This window comes from Ammospiza nelsoni, chromosome 5 (assembly GCF_027579445.1).
Source record: "Ammospiza nelsoni isolate bAmmNel1 chromosome 5, bAmmNel1.pri, whole genome shotgun sequence".
Classification (NCBI taxonomy): domain Eukaryota; kingdom Metazoa; phylum Chordata; class Aves; order Passeriformes; family Passerellidae; genus Ammospiza; species Ammospiza nelsoni.
In genome coordinates, this window is record NC_080637.1 from 35034669 (window position 1) to 35052310 (window position 17642).

Consider the following 17642-nt stretch of genomic DNA (forward strand, 5'->3'; position numbering starts at 1 on the left):
TTTTCTTTGTGCTCTGGCCAGAATACCAAAGGGAAGGCACATCCAGCAAAATCTGCAATATGGCTCATTGCAGTGTAACTTCTGAAATCTTAGTGATTTTCATCTGGTTAGAGATCTCACTTCCTCCTCAGTTTTGGCATGTCAGTAAAGAGGGTTTTCTTTCCACCAACTGAAATGGCCTGATTGTAACTGGTAAAATGTTAACTGTGTCAGTATCCTCAGGACCCTTCTGAGGAGTTAAACCTGGATATTTTTGTCTTTTGGCTGGGATCATCTGTCCTGCCTTTTTCTCCAAGACATTTTCTATTCAAGCTGGTCCAATTAGTTTCATCATTTTCTCTTACTACACAATTCACTTCCTAATAGATCCCATAATAAAACTGCATTTTTATTATTATAATATTTATTTTATTATTTATTATTATTATCTCTGATAATGTGTTCAAAGGCTTTTTACTTTGGTTTTTTTACTATTTTTTCTCTCTCTCCAGTTTGCTTTTTGTTTTTAATATGTCAACTGTTCTATTCCAAGCTGCTTTTGTTGTATTTGTTTTCAAATGCAGGTATTCACTGATCTCAAAGTACCTTGGGAAACTACCAAGTTAACTACTTGGGAAAATCACTCTTGTGATTTGCTTTCTGTGTTATTCTTTTCCCTGCCCCTCTGTTGGCCTGGGTGAGAGGTGGCAACTGTAACTTAAATTTTAATTTCAAGCTAAGATATTAAAAAATTGATCAAAGAAATATATTTAAGCCAAGAAATTTAAATGGGTGAGCTACAGTCTAGAGCTGCTAGCAAGCAAATGTGTTGGTTTTAGGTGGTAGGAAATTCATACCATGTTCCTTAAGTTTAGTTTACGTCATGGAGTTGAAAGGCTAACAAACTCTTTTGGCTTTGCTTTCAGCAGCATAATACTTGTTTTTGTCATGATTTTTTTTTCCATTTTTTTTCCAACTGTTTCATTGCATACCAGTTAAATATCAAAATGGTGTTGAATACAAATTATATTACAAAAAAGCACATTTTTAAGGAAGTCTCTTGGAAAACATGACTATCTAGGGAAGTATGGGTTAGATTCTGTTGACTTTTGTGACAATACTTGGATGGTAGAAGGTGTGGCAGGGATTTTAGCTGTATAAGCTCTTTAATAAGAATTACTATTTTAAATTATATAATTATTACCTCAGCTCTTTTTTAGGTCTTTGGTAGTGTGTGCCAGGGTGAGAAGCCCTGTTGATTCCTTTTAATTACAGGAAAAACAAAACATTTTGGGATGTGATGGCCCTTCCATAATATGTGGTTGTGCTGTGTTCCATTAGAATGTGACAGAGGTCTGCTGAGGCCATACAGCACACAGTGATGCTGTTAGATGGCTGAATTTCATTATCTGGACACGGATATGTGTCAAGGCTGCAAGAGCCAATCATTCATTCAGCATGGAGTAGGCTCTTGCTTTTGTAAACCATAGGTAAGTCTGAAAAGGGAGCAAGCTGAAGTAGAGAGGTGGTTAGCCCTCTTTTCAAGCAGAGATTGTGTTTTCTGAGCACAAAGTCAGTTTCAAGTAGTGGCATCTCTGCAGCTTAGCACTACAGCTTGTGGGCTGGCTTTGTAACACCTCAATGAGGCAAAACCTCATGAAGCAAGGGTCATAAATTGCTAGTGTTGATTTGGTGGTCTCAGTGATTAGTCATAGCAGTGTTAGAACATGTTTTTCATGGCTAAGAAAAACTGGATCTTGTGATATCAAGTGGAGAATGGTGCTAGGGTTCCTCAATGGTTCAGTTTTGGCGTACAAACGCATCAGCTGGCAGTTAAAGAATCTGTAGATCTGCTTGGTAAAATTATTTGAAATTCATGAACGAAAAGAGTCCCCTCTGCCTTGTGCTTTAGCTCCTTACACTCCATATTGGTTTAGACACTCACTAGTAAGACAAAATTGCATCTGCTGTATTGTGAGGGGACAGTCTGAAACAGGATTTTTTCTCAAGGAAAGTGAGATAATGTTTGTTTTCCTGGCAATCACTTCTTTGTATAGTTGACAGAACTTTTAGATTAGATATGACTCTGGGATTTGACCATGGCTTTTTCTCATTCAAGTAAATGGCTTTTGTCTAGTGTTGCTGGGAAGTTTTCACTTTTTTTCTGTTTCATTTCACTTGCACATTAGAGATCTCATCTTTGATGCAAGTTTTTTTCCTATTACTCTTGTTGAAATGAATATTTATAATTAAAACATTCTGCATTTTAGAGTCTGTAAGTTCCTATTTGTCAAGGGAAGGTCAGAGCTCCTGATTAGCTCTTCCACCTGTGTGTGGCAGAACAATCTGTTCTTGCTGATGTTATCAATCTGAGAGATCTGGTAGAAGGTCAGCCTAGTTACTGTTGAACTTGGTCTTTTCTGTTTTAAGGTACTCTGAGGTGTCTGAAATTCATGTGTTTTGTCTGTGATCCAAAGAAATCTCTTCCTTAGTGGAATCATCAGCTCTCTCTATACTCATACTTCTGCATGGATAACATGGAACATGGGTTAGAGTTTGTGGTAAATAATGAAGTCACTGAAGAAACATGCCCTTAAAATACAAAACACTAAAACCTCAGGGGTGCCACATATAATTTTAAGGATGAGAGTTTGGAACAGGAATAAAAGATGAAAAGAAATATATAAAATATTGATGGTAAGATTTGTTTCTATAGAAAATGTTACTTTGGGGGAAAAAAGTGTATCTTAACACAAACTCGTTCCTTACAATTTGGAGTAACAGGTCCTTCTGAAGTTGAATAACCTAGGCTGTGATACCTCCTGGCTGGCTGCATCTGGTTTATATTTATAACCTGTAGCTCTGCAGTTTGTGTCAATGACAGCAGGTCTGTTCCAGTCATATTGAGCTGGACTTTTGTACACAATTTAGATGCCAACCAATCTTGGAGTCCATTACCATGAAAGAAGGGCCTATAAGCCCTATAAGTAAAACTTACTTCAGTGTCAGTCAATGAAGTTCAGCTGGGCCATTAAGCCTGGACAGTGGAGCTCATGAAGTGCTGAAACCTCTTTTTGTAAAAAAATACTTATTTCATGGTAAAGTGTCTTAAGCTGGAAATCAGTTATTATTTCTCAAGCAGAAACATATCCCTCAAGTTGCAAGGCTTTGTAGCAAGCTTGAATTTGTTTGTTCAACAAGCATTGCTGAACACTGACCATGTTCTCTGTGCTGTTTTTACCCCTTGAGCTGGTATATAAGGATTGTTTCATGTGTAAAGTAGGTGATATTTTAATACTGATCTTACTATGGATAGCTGGACTTGGCCCGGAGCTTCCTGGCATCATCTTCTAATGTCAGGAAATTATTAGTTTAGTATTGATTTTTAGTCAATACTATTTCTCTGTCCCCCATCCTTCACTTTCCATTTAGATACCAGTGAAAAGGAGGCAGCCAATTTAAATGCAGGCTACATGATAGTATTCAGAGAATTGATCAAGGTAGGTTTTCAGGGATTGAGACTTGGTCACAGGGCCATAGAGTCAAGCTGAGGAGCCAGGTGATGAGAGCCTCATGTCTGGAGGAAAGAAGGGGATGTCTGCCAAAGAGTAGCTGCCAAATTAATAGGCTGATATTCATATTTCTCCTTGGGAGCCTGTGGCTGGTTATTAGGGACAGGCTAGGTGAGAATGGACAGGAAAGAGAAGACAGCGGTACTACTGGCAGGTTTTAGACTTGGGGACAAAACAACAGAAGTATCAAGCTTAAGAAGAATTGAGAAAAATATATAATCATATGCATGCTGTGACTGCAGTGTGTGTTCTGCAAACATCTGTGTGTGAACCCCCTGCCATGGCAATGCTTTGTCCTTTCATCTTCATCTGTTGGTTGGGTAGCTGGTAGTCCTCTGCACAGTGACACCAAAGTTGAATGTGTCACTCAGTACAGACTCTTCCAAAGACTTCTGGGCATATTGCAGCATAAACTAAACTGCAAGCAGAGCCAAGCTGATGATTGAGGCTGCTGACTCCACATATCCTCCAGCAGCTCTTAGCCAGGCACATGGTTCTGTGCTTCCCAGAGGCCTCACTGCAGGGCTTGTCCTGCCACATACACACAGTTAGTTCCCTGCTCTCACAAGCATGTAACATTCGGGCAAGTGATTGTCTTGCATGGTGCCCATATCTGTAAGTACTTACTGTGATCAAATGCCTATGAAATGGATGCCACCATTTAAAATAAATTTGCATATGATTCAAGAGGTCCTCCTCTGCTGAAACAGATGCTAGTATGTGATGCCACTGACCTGGAAAGTACACTAACAGAGTTCTACAGGGCAGCAAAATGTGCCCACTCTTCCGTGTACCTGCGTCACAAACATTCATTTGTGGTGGCCTGTCTTCCTGGTGTGTACTTCCTTCCTCTCCCAGCACTGCTTATTCTTTCATTCTCCTCCTCACCATTTAGCTGTTCATGCAAAGTGGAGAGATTAAGCAGAAATTATAGATATTTCTGTTATCATCACTTAGCAACAGAGCTAATCTCTGAACTGTGGGATGTCCACTTGAAAAGCCTTGTCCATATTTGATTTAGAGCTGTGTTCTTTGATTCAAAAGAACCTGTCTCTGATCTTGGTCAAAATAAAGGATTCTTGGTTGTATGGTACAGGAAAAACATTTTGTATTTGACTTCTGGCCTCAAGTTAGTAATCAAAGTATATCATTCTTCATGAGGGTTTGGTGGTTTGAACAGGAAAAACAGGTGGGGTAAAAGAAGGAGAAGAGAATCATTTTCCTGTGGACTATGTTAGCAAAAGGAGAAAGGTTTATAATTCTAGGTAAGGGGACCCTATATTCAGACATGAAGAATGAAATTATGAGAATCCAACAGGTTTGAGGAAGGCTGCTAAGGAAACCCAATCTCTTTTGCACTCTCTAGCTGGTTTTGCAGAGCGATCTGCTGCTGCTTCCAGAAGTTGTGTGTTCCAGGTTTGCTGAGATAAGCTAGTGGGCTGCACCTATTGAATCTGTTCTCTGGTGCGCATGGGACAGTTTTGTTTACATCATCAATAAATTGAGATGCAAGGATCTATCAGTAGCACACCTCCAAGTTGGTGTCCCCCAGTGAAAGGCAGTCAAAATTAAGGCTACAACACGAAGTAAACAGTACCTAGATTAATCTACAACCACAAAGCAATTTGGGAAATGTTTAGGAGCAATGAGGATTTATGTATTGAGGGAATCCTGTGCAAGGTGGTGGATTTTTAGATTCTGCTTGCATGAATGTCCTTTCTAAACACTGGATCAAGAAGGAACAGTATCAGACAAAGACACCAGAGAAGGAAATGAAGATATATTAGGGTAAGTGTCCTTTGCAAGGTAGTACAATGAGAAGACGGCAAATGCACCAAAGGCAGTGACTACTCCTTGGCTCAGAGGCAGAGATTAACCTTTTGTGTTTTCACATGCTGCTGCCGAGCTGGGGGGACGTGGTTGGTGTCGGACTCTAGGCTGAGCCTCACATCTCTGTGTGGGCTGGTCCATTTTGTCGTGTGTGAGTTGGGACAGAAGCACTTGCAGCTCAAGCAGGAATATCAAGGCCCTTATCTTGTTTGCATTCTGACTGGCCACACCTGTATTTATGGAAGGCTTGCTGCAGAGGTGGGGAGCCTGCAGAGTAGGGCTGCATGGCTGGGTTTTTTAATGAGTGCCCGTTGACTTTCTACAAAAGTTGTCATGAATTCCGGAAACTTTATAATCATAAAATCTGTTTATAGCCTTCAGTTACTAAGCAACACAGGACAAAGTACTGAACTTTTCTATTCGCTAATGCATTTAACATGTTAGTGGGCTGATATTTTTACAATAAAAGGAAGTTACCAATCAAACATTTTAAAAGCTTTATTTGGGCTTTATTTAAACTCAGATGGTGGATTTTTAAATGGAATTTTAGATCAGAAATTCATTCCAGTACCTGCGAGTACTAATGTACCAAGTGGATCTGTGTAATATCTGAGCTTCAGTCCAAAAAACTGTTTAGACCTCAATGTAAAGAAGTTGGAAACTATCTTCAAAACCCTTTTTCTCAATTGCAGACTGGGGTTGTTAATCCTCCTGCTGTAGTAATTCCCTGAAGCCTTAATGCCATGCATTCCGTGGTGTTTGCCTGGTGCTGCACTGTCATCTGCAGTGCCCCTGCACATTGTTAATTACTCTGCATTTCTCATCATCCTTTTTCCCAGAGTAACTAAACCAGAAGAATAACACTTTTGTTACACGAGACAGGACAGATTTGGTTTTCCTTCGTGTAGGACCATTGGTAGCATCACTTATTCTAAAACACTGACAATGCCCTCTGAATTTCTGCCTTTTTTACTTTTAACCTTAGGGCAAGATGTCCATGGAGCCTTGGAAAATCCCATGGTAGATACAAGCCTGTTGGAAGAATTCATTAGTAGTGACGTAGAGTTTGGAACTTTGTAAGTATTATAGCAAAATGTACTTCCTCTCCTTAGCTGCAGCTCTTGAATTGTTTTATTAGTAGATAAAAACAATTTATCTATGCCATGATGCAATCTGAGTTTCAAGAGGATTGTGCCTATCTTGGCATAGGTTCTTGAAGCTGCATAGGAGGACTTAGAAAAAATGAACTACAGCCAGTAATGGAAATATGGTAGTCTTCTTGTTCAGTGGAATGAGTGATAATAAAGTCTGAGTTGATTCACAACTGTTGAGCTAATTGTGACATTAAATGCAGAGCTGTTACTTTAACGTTCCTGTAAGTGCTAATTTACTGTTTATGTACAGAATAAATGATAAAAGTGAGACTACTGTATAGTAAATTGAGAGAATAACAGAAGTCCCCCAGTTTGAAGGAAGCAGAGCTACTGTTTTCACCCTAATTCTTAGTTAGAACAGAAACTGTCCATCAGTCACTTTTGAGACTAAAACTATCAAAGGATACATAGTGTGAAGGCTTATGGTCAGGGATGGAAAATTATGTAGTATACATCTATCAAAGACTTAAACACCAAATCTTTCATCTAGACAACTGTCAGATCATTGTTGTTCAAGGCAAAATACTATTAATAGGGTGACACTCGCACTTGCCAAGAAGCAGAGCAAGAAGGGATGTTTTAAAAATTGAAGTTTTCATTCTAGACAGATTCAGCAGCACGTTTACTTAAAGTGAGCCAAATAGGCTCCTACCTGCTCTAAATAATGAATAATGAATTGATTCTCTTTGCCCACAGTATTGAAGAAGAATGAAGAGAAGATTGTATGTAAATATCAATAACTTTTATTTTTAGAGTGACTAAATGTGTTTTGAGTTAACAAGATTATTGAACTCCTGTATGACAAATTAAAAATGCTATTATTTTTTTTATACATAAAGTATATCCAAAATGTAAATGTGTATATATATACGCTATTATGTAGATAAGTAAGTTAGATATTATAATTACAGTGCTACAAAGTACTTACATACAAGAAAACCATCTGTAAAACTATTATGTTTTCAAGGCTGAACAAGGTTTTACACTTACACTAGAGTTCTATTTTGTTACTTATGGGATTAAGAACATTTACTGAATCATTAGATCTGTACAGGTCAAATTATTAAGCATTTGTCTGTAGTGCAGAAAATTTGTGCATAAACAGAATAGAATATCATAAAGGGACATGTCAAAATACTTCAAAGGAGAAAAATATTAAAAGCCTCCATATATACATACAAAATGCAAAACTCCATAATGCCATGTGCAATGAAAAGGGTGCTGTTACCACCAAGGTCTTGGATGTACCTTGAAATTTCCATTAAAGATCATCTTGCATCAGAAAGGGCATCAGCATTACATTTATTCTTCTCTTACATTACATGTGAAGCACCATGTGATTTCCTCATCTTTTGCCACAGTAATACCTTCTACATTATCAGTGAAAGGAGAAAAAGGGTTGCCATGTCCTTTGCTGAGTGGGCATTTCATTGATATACTATGTTTGTAATGTAGAATCATATAAACTACAGATTATTTTCTTTTCCTTCAAAAAGCACAGTATCAGTTTCAGTAAAATTCTAACTTGGAGATATATCCCTACTACCTCTTTACTTCATAAATACTTTCTCCTAGAAGTATCTCTCTCTATTTTACTGAAATAATGTACCTTAAAGCAGAAATCAAGTACCAAGGCAACATTTGAAGCCAGAATATGAACTGAATGTGCAGAAGGAAAGTTTTAGACTTTTATGTATGTATCTTTTAAAATTTTACAAAGCAAATTGGAATTCAGTATATATGGATCTAATATCCCACAGGGAAAAGAAAAAAGAAATATTTACTAACTATTCAAAGTTGAAAACAAGGTTTAGAGTGTTGTAGTCATGATATTTAAAAGCATCAGAGAATCTATTTTGAAGGAATTTAAAGAATATTCTAATGTGGAATTTTAAAATTGATTTTTAAAGAGGAGCCATGTGGTTGAAGCTAACCCAAAATGCAGGGTTGTGGACATAACATGTTAGAAGACCAGTAGCAATACCATTAAGAAATACTCAAGCAGATGTCAAAAGTAATAGGCAGTAGCCAAAAATGAAACTGCTCTCTTTAATTCTGTCCAAACTGAGAAATATAAAACCTGCAGTAGAAACAATAGAGTGAAAATTTTCCATTGATGCTTGAAAATATTTTCTCTGTGTGTGTGATCATGCCTTTTATACATATGAGGGTGTCTCTTCAAGGAATTTTATTTTATTCAGCTTCTGAGAGAACACTCAGCTTTAGTACAGGAGCTGCTTCTCATTAAATTTCTGTTATCCTTCCTCTGCTGCTGCATTTTTAGCCTAACAAGCACCTTAAGACTTGTGTTTCAGATCAGGCTTCAGAGCAGTGTTTGAGATGACAATTCATAGGAAAGAATTGAGAATCCATTTCTTGAACCTCCATCTACTCCTAATTGTAACAGAGGAAGCCTCTGTAGCTCCTCTGAATGGCAGCAAGATGGCATAGGATTTTCTCTTCCTTAAGAGGGATGAAGATGCCAGATTTTTAACCATTAGTTTAGAGAGAATGGGGCTTAAATCCCTTGTGAGGGCCATATGTTGAGAGTCACTGACATGCCTGGAGGTAACTGAAGAACCACTTATGGGAAGGAGGATTGAAATGAGCAGGTTGTGAAGGGGGGATTTGGGTGAGAAGGGATGGGGATTGGGTCTTCCTTCACGGCAGAGAGCCACAGGAAATGGTCTGATGAAGTGTAGGTGACATTTCTCCTGTAAGAAGGGCCAGCAAACATGGTGAGCAATGCTTCCTGATGACCCTTGTTAGTAGCCTGGTGGTCCCCCTCCACTTGCTTTCAGCATTTGTTGTTGTTGTCTTCTGTGTCTTGTTCCAGAAGAAATTAAAATTTCTTTTTCATCCCCAGGCAAAGCCAGTTGCCTGACTCCCCACCGGACTCTGGCTCAGAACCGTGTTCCCCACCACAGCTACAAAGTAGGTGAATGAATTTGGCCTCTGCCAAGCCTGTAGGAAGATCTCCAGCTCCTCTTCCTTGTTCTTATGTTGTCTGTTTATTTCTCTCAGCCCCATGGTGTGATGCTGTGTGGCCCAGTGGGCTGCAGCCTCCTCTCCCATGCCCATCTGTCAGGGCACCCAGCAAGCTTCCCTGCAGGTTCATGGAGACCTACCCTGACCCCAGTGCCACGGGGTATCCTTGCACCATCTCCCAAGGCCTGAAGACAGAAAATGCTGTGCCTCCATGGAATCATTCCACATCCTCCAGCTGTTCGGGTTTTAATTATTCATACTTCCAGCCTAATGCATCTCAGATTTCTGGGTAAATGATAGAGCTTTTATGCAAGGGGTGAGACATGCAAAAACCAGTATAACTGGTTTAAGACTGGTTTTAAGTCCCTGTGGTTGTAGGATTTTCCACAGGATGGCAGTGTTTAGACATTTTTGAGACACTTGTGGTTGAGGGTTCTTTAAAATACCTTGATTGAGGTTTAGATTGTAAGTAGTAGTGCATTTCAATTTTTAAAACAATAGAAGGCTAATGAGAAATCAATGGGTTTTTCATAACTAGATTATAAAAATATTGAGGTGCTTTTCAATACCTGTTGTAGAGATTTGTGCATGAGGATCTTGTAAGTGTTCTAGGAAATAGCATAAGAGAAAGGAATTTTCATATCCATGTAAGCAAGTGAAGCAGCAATCGTATACTATGTGCCATATTAACCCACAAATGTGTTCTGCATGCTCAATTATTTTAAATGTTGTGGTATTTTAACATTAACTAGAAAAAAGGAAAATTATTCAAGATAAAATCTGTAATTTTAATGCAAATGTCATGAAAATAAAACCCTGCCACCGATGCACTGTATAAATTTTAAAATTGAATCAACTTCTTTATTCATGTGAAATAAAAAAAAAGAAGATATTTTGGAAGGAAAAAACTGGATAATTGTGTTTTAAAAACCCACCAATAGTCTCCTCCCTCTGCAAATCAGAATTTGCATGACAGTGCAGTTATAATGAGATAAGAGGTACCTGGGTGTTCTTTTGTTACGATTCTGTAATATGTATGTTTAAACTTATAAAGGAGTAATGCAACATGTGTTTTCACAAAAGTATTTCTGCAGCATCAAGCAAAAAAAGGAAGCTTTCCCAATTACTAGGAGATGGGATTGATTCTCCAGTGCAGTCTCAGGATTCCAGACAAGGTGAGCAAGTGTGTGAAGAGGAAATTTAGTGTTTTATGCCATAGACGAGTGAATACTTGGGGAGCCCAGCTCCTGCTGGCTCAGAAAATGTAATGGTATTATTGGTCTGTACTCCACTACCCAGTTTGGAGGAATTTACCTTTTTGGAGAACCAGGATTTATTTCTATTTGGCCAAGAGAAAAGAGCATTAGAGGCTCATGTTTCCTGAGGCTTTTCTTGATAGAACATTCTGCCTGTTTCCATATGCGAACCTCCACTACAGAGATGGTAATATATTTGGCTTACTTTGCTTGGCACTAAGTTGACTGGGCAAATAAACAATTTTGGGTCAGCTGAACAGGGAATTAGTGGGGTGGATGAGCAAAGAAATTGCCATTTCCCATTATCTCCTTCACTCCATGTTTTGTTTTCTACAAAGTGTGTGCATAAGCAAGCTTGGTAAAAGCAGCATGCTCTTTCCCACCTTGCCCATATTGCTTTCGTTCATTGTTTTATCAAGATAAAAAAATAAGCTCGTACTGATTGATACAAAAAACCTTATTAGGTATGTACAGAAAGGAATGAGCTTCTGTGAAGTGTGAGGCTCTCTCTGAATGGTTAGTTTGTAATGACCAATTTACCTGAGGAATTTTAGCCATATCTGTTAGTGAAAAATCTGAGTGGCTTGTTATTTCTTCAGAGTAAGTTATTTGTCAGGATTAAATCAATCTTTTGGAACACGTTTAATAAGTATCAACTGGATTTAGTAAGTTGCTTTTTCTTTGATATTTTTGTTTAAAGATTTTTGATTTTGTTTAATCAGTGTTTCTTGATTGTGACTAGTCCTCTAAGTAAACTGCTGAAAATAGAAGACAAGCAGACACTTCTATATCTGAAATTGCTCTTGCTGTTTTTAATACTGAAATATATAGCTTTGAAACAAGCTTTCTTTGGGTGTCGTTCTTAATGAAATCTCACTGACACATGCATTGGAAAAAGAACAGAGATATGGGTGAAAATGGCATGGGGATAATTTAGAAGTGAGGTGAGAATTTCTTTACTGTGGTGTTTTTCTATCTATCTGTCTGTCTATCTCTCTCTCTTTGCTGTATGTCAGAAGCAGGGACTTGCAAATGAAGCTTGGGCCTGAAGTGATTCTGAAGACTGCTTTACTGTGCTGTTGCTGGCTGTGGATGGATCTTAGTTATATGCTCAATGACAGATTTCCTTCTATCCTTACTGCACTCTATTTATCTGTCTCTCTTATCACATTCTCCTCTGTCTTCATAAAATGTATAATATCTCAGAGAATTGGGGTTGACCCTGTCTATCAAAGAATTCTCTGATGTATAGGCAAAAAGCAGTCAGGAGATTGACCAGACGTAGTGGTGAATGTGCTTGCTATTGGAAACTGTTCCTCCTGTAGTATATTCTTCAATTCAAACTTGTGGTAGAGGGAATGGGAAACAAATGCAATTATTTTGCTTAATTGCTTCTTGCAGTGCTGCAGATGTACAGTAGAATTCTAAGCTTTCGTTCTCTTCCTGCTCTCCCCCTCCCCTGAAGGAAACTGTTCATCCTTTTGGAGAGAATAAAAAATAGAAAGTACTACTTGTCATGTCAATCAAACATTTGTTTTGCAAATCAGGAAGGCTGAAAAATTTATTTCCTAAAGCAAGAGAATATAACACAATTTTGTGGAATAACTGCAAAGGTTAATCACATTTAAATATACATGCAATGCATTTGTGATTTATATATATGTGCATTTATGTAAATATATTTGTAAAAATGTCTGTGCAGGATTTTTTGCTAGTCCCAAAAGAAATAACTGAATTATCACTTTCTACAGCAACTGTAAAGGACTATGCTGCTGAAGTGCAAGAATATGACAGTGATGGACAGAATGCAGCTTTGGAAAAATGCTGTCAAGCTCTTACATGGCAACCATATCAAACTTCTCAGTGGAACAGCTTATTTGACTCTAATTATGAAAAACTGTAAGCACTGATGTTTGCACTTGAAAAAAATTTAGTTTCTTCTGCCTTTTCCCCCCCTTTTTTATCTGTTGTAGTTTTGTAGGAATAAATGATACATTTGGCATCTCTTGTTCTTATTGGAAATAAGAACAGAGAAGGAAGTATAACAGGTATGATAAAATATGAACTTGCAGTTATATCAGATAAATTGAACTTGAAACACTGTTGAAATTAATGCCAGTTTTTCTGATTTCCCTTCAGGATTTAGAGGCAAATTAAAAGTGAGTTAAGATGCCTGGTAACTTTTGTTTATTTTGTCAAATGCATTGGGGAAAGTAATTACAAAGCGTATGGCACTTTTCCCTCTAGTGGTCTAAAATATTAAAGGAAAACATTAGAAGTTATCAGTACTACTTCTGGGCTCATACAACTTAAGTCTTAATAACTATAGATGTGTGGGTGACGTGCAGCTGTTCAGTCAAAGATTTAGATTTTTGCTGTGTTAATCAAAGTGTAAATAATTTTTTTCTTGGCACATGATCTGGAAAAAGTAATTCCAAATTCACTTTACATCCCTGATTTTTTCCATTCTAATATTTAGCATATGAACCCTTTTAACAAATTAACTCTCTTCTACAGCATCTGGTTAGTTCTTCAGGATTGGTGCAAAATATTTGTCACTGTCTACATAGGACTTACATAGCACAGTATATTTTAATGCTCCTCTCGCCTAACCTGCCAAAATGTCTCATGGGATCTGGGTGTGTATCAGTGTCATTGCTGGACACTGATGTTCCCTGTTTGCACAGGGGCATAGGGGCATTGCACATCTTACTATGCCCCATACAACTCTTCTCCTCAGGTTGTGATTGACACGGCAGGAGAGCAGACCTTTACACTCCTTGGGAGCTGGATGGACCCAGAAACCTCCAGCAGAATTTGTGATATGAGCATTCACTCTAAATGAAGGCTTCCAACTCCTGGTTGCACTTTCAGTCAATGACTGCATGAGGGCTGTGTGCTGATGGTGGGAGATTGCTGTTCTGCCACTACCCAGTTACTTGTTGCTTCCCATACACCTAAAATTAAGGTTCCAGACACATTTCTTTGTGAACAAAGATTTTGTGATGCTTAGCAATAGAATATCCCAATACACACTCTGTTGCCATTATTGTGAGAGGGGACTGAGGTGTTATTTGCAGAGGAAGTCAGTATTTCTTCTAAGTGAGGTCAATGGCAATGCTGTTGTTCCAAGATGCACTGTAAATACAGCACATTGCACAGATTTTCTGAGTAGGGATCCTGTATTCTGTTGGCCTCAAAACACTCACATGCTTCTCATTCCTTAGTGTAGATGAATTGATCCCATGCCTTCAAATTGCTGTACCCATTTGAAGGGTATTTCTCATGTTAATTCTTATTTTCCATTTTATTAATGCAGTACTTGAACATTTTAGTTATTTCATTTTCACAACAAAAATGCTTTTAGCTGAGGTGGATTAATTAGGAAAGGTTACTCTACCATTAATTCTGCCATTCATTTTGTCTGTTTGGCACATTCTTGGCCCCTGATATTGGTAGTGCTCTGTCCCAAAGGTGTCTGAAGACTAAAATTCTGAATAGAAAGAGGAATTTGAAGCATATTTCTAGTAGGGATGCTTGTGTGACAGGAATATCTATTACAACATAAAAATTATTCCAAATTTCGATGTACTGCTTGGTCTGACTCATCATTCTTTGTGGACTAGGAATAAAATATATGTTTGTTCTTATTTATTATAAATGACACACTCAGAAAGTTATAATATGAAATTGCTCTTTGGGAGCCATTGGTCCAAACACTGCAACTTGTGGAGATGTGGGCGTTTGTAATTTTGCTTCTCAAGCTGTTTGTTTCCTGTGTGTAGGGAAATAGTCTGAAATTGCATAAAGAATATCAGCTAATGACCTTGCTGACACCTAAATATGAAAAACTACTCCTTTCCCTACTATTTCCTATATAAATAAATTTTAAAATACCCATTGTAGGAAAAACTCAGTAAGTTTTACTTCTTTAATAGTGATGATTTGAGGAGATGGTAGGAATCTTCATTATAATTTTAAATATGAAGTAACACATAACTAAGTAGTTTTGAGGTAGTTGCAAGGTAATTCCAAAGTAGTCTTCTCTTTATTCCCTGTCCCAGATAATCAATAGTTGTTTGAAAGGGGACTTCTGTTCATAATTTATAAAACAATAATAAGGTCTGTATATATCCTATGAAGTCTGTACATTTTGATTATAATAATGGAAGAGTAATGAAAATCCATCTTCAGTAGTTGTGTTAATGAGAGGTTCTCAGTAGCATCATACAAGATTATCATAATCAAACTTTCATTAACAAAAAAAGCCAATGTCTATATAAGATAACCTTGCCATGTAGTTATTTCAGAATTATCCATCTCTTAAGTCAGAGGACTAGAAGCATTGTTGGGATGGTGAGTTCGCTGTCTCTAATAGAAAGACCTTTTGATACCTTTCCTTTACTGTGAATCACAGACACACAATTCTCTTTCTCTTTGGGTGAAAAATTGCCCTTTGAAGAAATAAAATAGAGTTGCTTTAGCCAGAGTAGGATGGACAACTTGAAGTCAGACTGTAGGGTTGGTACTGATGGCTTTTCTTTTAGCTTAAGTAAAGCCTCATTGGAATCCCAGAAGCTTCTACAGAAGCACTTGCTGTGGGAATTTGTGAACAGCAAATTCCCACAGCAAAAATTCCCACTCCCCAAACAAAAAGTGGGGAGTCTTGTTGGCTCATTAGCTCATTGCTGTCTGGAGCACTAGCTGCAGACTATGGTTTGTAGCACTGTTGTAATGAATGATTGAATACACTAAAGGTTGGTTTGTGCTCTTAGCTGCACAGAGTTCCTTTATAGCAGGTTTGTAATTGAGGATTATGCAAGCCTCTCAACCTCTAGTTTCCAAACATTTGGATTTCAGACTAGAATTAGGAGACATTTCATAACTTTGACAGTCTAATAAGAAAATACTGTAGAACTGGTGATTGTAACATTGTATTTTTAGTCCAGGTTTGTCACTAAAAATCAGATGGAAAGGAGCTCAAGATATCACTTAAGTATGTCAGTACTTAAAGTTGCCATTCTTCTCCTTGTTTTTGTAGACCTGCTGTAGGATATCACATTGTCACAGATAAAGGATTTAATTTTTCAACAACAGATGATGCCTTTGTGTGCCAAAAGAAAAATCATTTCCAAATCACAGTTCATATTAGAATCACTGGACATCCAAAATATGTCAAAACTCAGCAGGGGAGGAAACCAATAGAAAAGTATTACTTGAAAGCTTATGGAATTAAGGCAAGTGTGTCTTCTCTTTGAGATTATTACTTTTAATTATCCATGTAATGAGGTAAATAATTGAAGTGAACTCTTTTCTTGGTAATTTTTTGACCAAGAACATCTAACAACTTTATGTAGGTTCTATTCTCACATAGAATATCTGCACTTATGCTTGAGCATGGAATGAGCTAATAACGGTCTGGATTCAGAAAGCATTTTTTCTTTTGTAACTTAATGCACTTTCATTTTTTTTTCTCTTTCAAATTACATCTGCAGAAAGACTTGGGCCTTCAGATTATCAATTGATCAGCCGTCAGTTCCTCTATTGATTTCTATGTCATTCCATTAGAAATGAATGCATTTTCACTGTTTTAGGCACAATTTGCCTATTAATGTCTATTTCAATTTTTATGTGTTGAAAAATTTTATATTCTTGTCATTTTTGAAAATTATGTTTGTTTTATAGGTGGAAGCTCCAAATGAAACAATTGCTATTGAACAGTCTCAATCAGATCGAAGCAAAAAAACTTTTCCTCCTGTAAAGTAAGATTTTTGAGAAAATGATTCCATTTTCTTTCAATGTGTATGATTGGTTTGAAATATGAAGTAGTTGTTTCTTGAAATCTTACAGTCGCTCTAAGCCAGTTTTCTGATTTTTATCCAGATTTCATTGTGGCTGCACACATAAAATCACAGTAGTAATATATACCTGGTCACAATTCGTTAAGAGAAATTTTCAATAGCTTTACAGGTGTGTTAAGTATGGCTATCCGAAATATTTATAATCATCTAGAAACACTCTTTTATGCTGCTTAGAGCTGTATGACAGATGTATTTTCAGTCTTAAAAAAATGGCAGAATGTTCCTGCCCTATATGAGCATGAGATACATTTACAGTGCTTTTTAAGGGGGAGTGCCTCTCAGAAACACTCATGCAGCATCTCTCTGCCATTCTTGAGCTATTAACTCACTGGCAGAATCAATGTTTGTTCTTCTGGTCTCCAAATATTAACTTCCCTGATCTTGTTTTCTTTTCTGTTTTAGAGTTGATCTGCCAGGGGACCAGATAACTAAAGTAACATTGGGACGGCTGCATTTCAGTGAAACAACAGCAAATAATATGAGAAAAAAGGGGAAACCTAATCCTGATCAGAGGTATTGCTATAGCTAGCTGTGTGTTAGAAGTAGAAAAGAGAAGGTCTGCTTCAGAAAGGAGCCAATGTTTGTGAAAAATCTCTGCTATCAGATCTGTGGTTTTTTTCCAATTCTGTAATACTTTTGTAAGACTTGGTATGTTCTTAAAAGCCTCTTTCTCTGCAGTCACAGAATGATATGCTAATAAAATACCCCTAATTTTATTCTCATGGTTAGAGATAGTTTCAGGAAATCATAGCTAGAATAATGGCTGACAAAATCAGGAAGCAAAAATTTCCAAATAATGACCATTTTCTTCTGAGGCAGGAAAGGCTTTCATCTTTGAAGCTTCATTACCTTAATTTGTTAATTTAAATTATTGTATTCTTTGCTAATTTGTAGTGATTGTGGGGTTTGTAAGAACATATTTCTTAAAAGTGAAGGAAATACTTATTATTTTATATTTTAAGAACACATTTAAAAAACACTGTCTTTTTTCTGTATCAATAA

General features: G+C 37.3%; 1 protein-coding gene across 1 annotated transcript in view; it reads left to right on the forward strand.

Annotated features, from left to right (window-relative positions):
• Nucleotides 1-17642, forward strand: part of MYRFL (myelin regulatory factor like) — a 38762-nt gene that overhangs the window by 233 nt on the left and 20887 nt on the right. Inside the window, exons 2-9 of the mRNA XM_059472919.1 lie at nucleotides 6367-6457; nucleotides 9402-9469; nucleotides 9560-9812; nucleotides 10607-10698; nucleotides 12531-12678; nucleotides 15821-16016; nucleotides 16465-16541; nucleotides 17043-17153. Of these exons, the coding sequence (XP_059328902.1) occupies nucleotides 6367-6457; nucleotides 9402-9469; nucleotides 9560-9812; nucleotides 10607-10698; nucleotides 12531-12678; nucleotides 15821-16016; nucleotides 16465-16541; nucleotides 17043-17153 (1036 nt within the window). The remainder of the gene's footprint in view (nucleotides 1-6366; nucleotides 6458-9401; nucleotides 9470-9559; nucleotides 9813-10606; nucleotides 10699-12530; nucleotides 12679-15820; nucleotides 16017-16464; nucleotides 16542-17042; nucleotides 17154-17642) is intronic.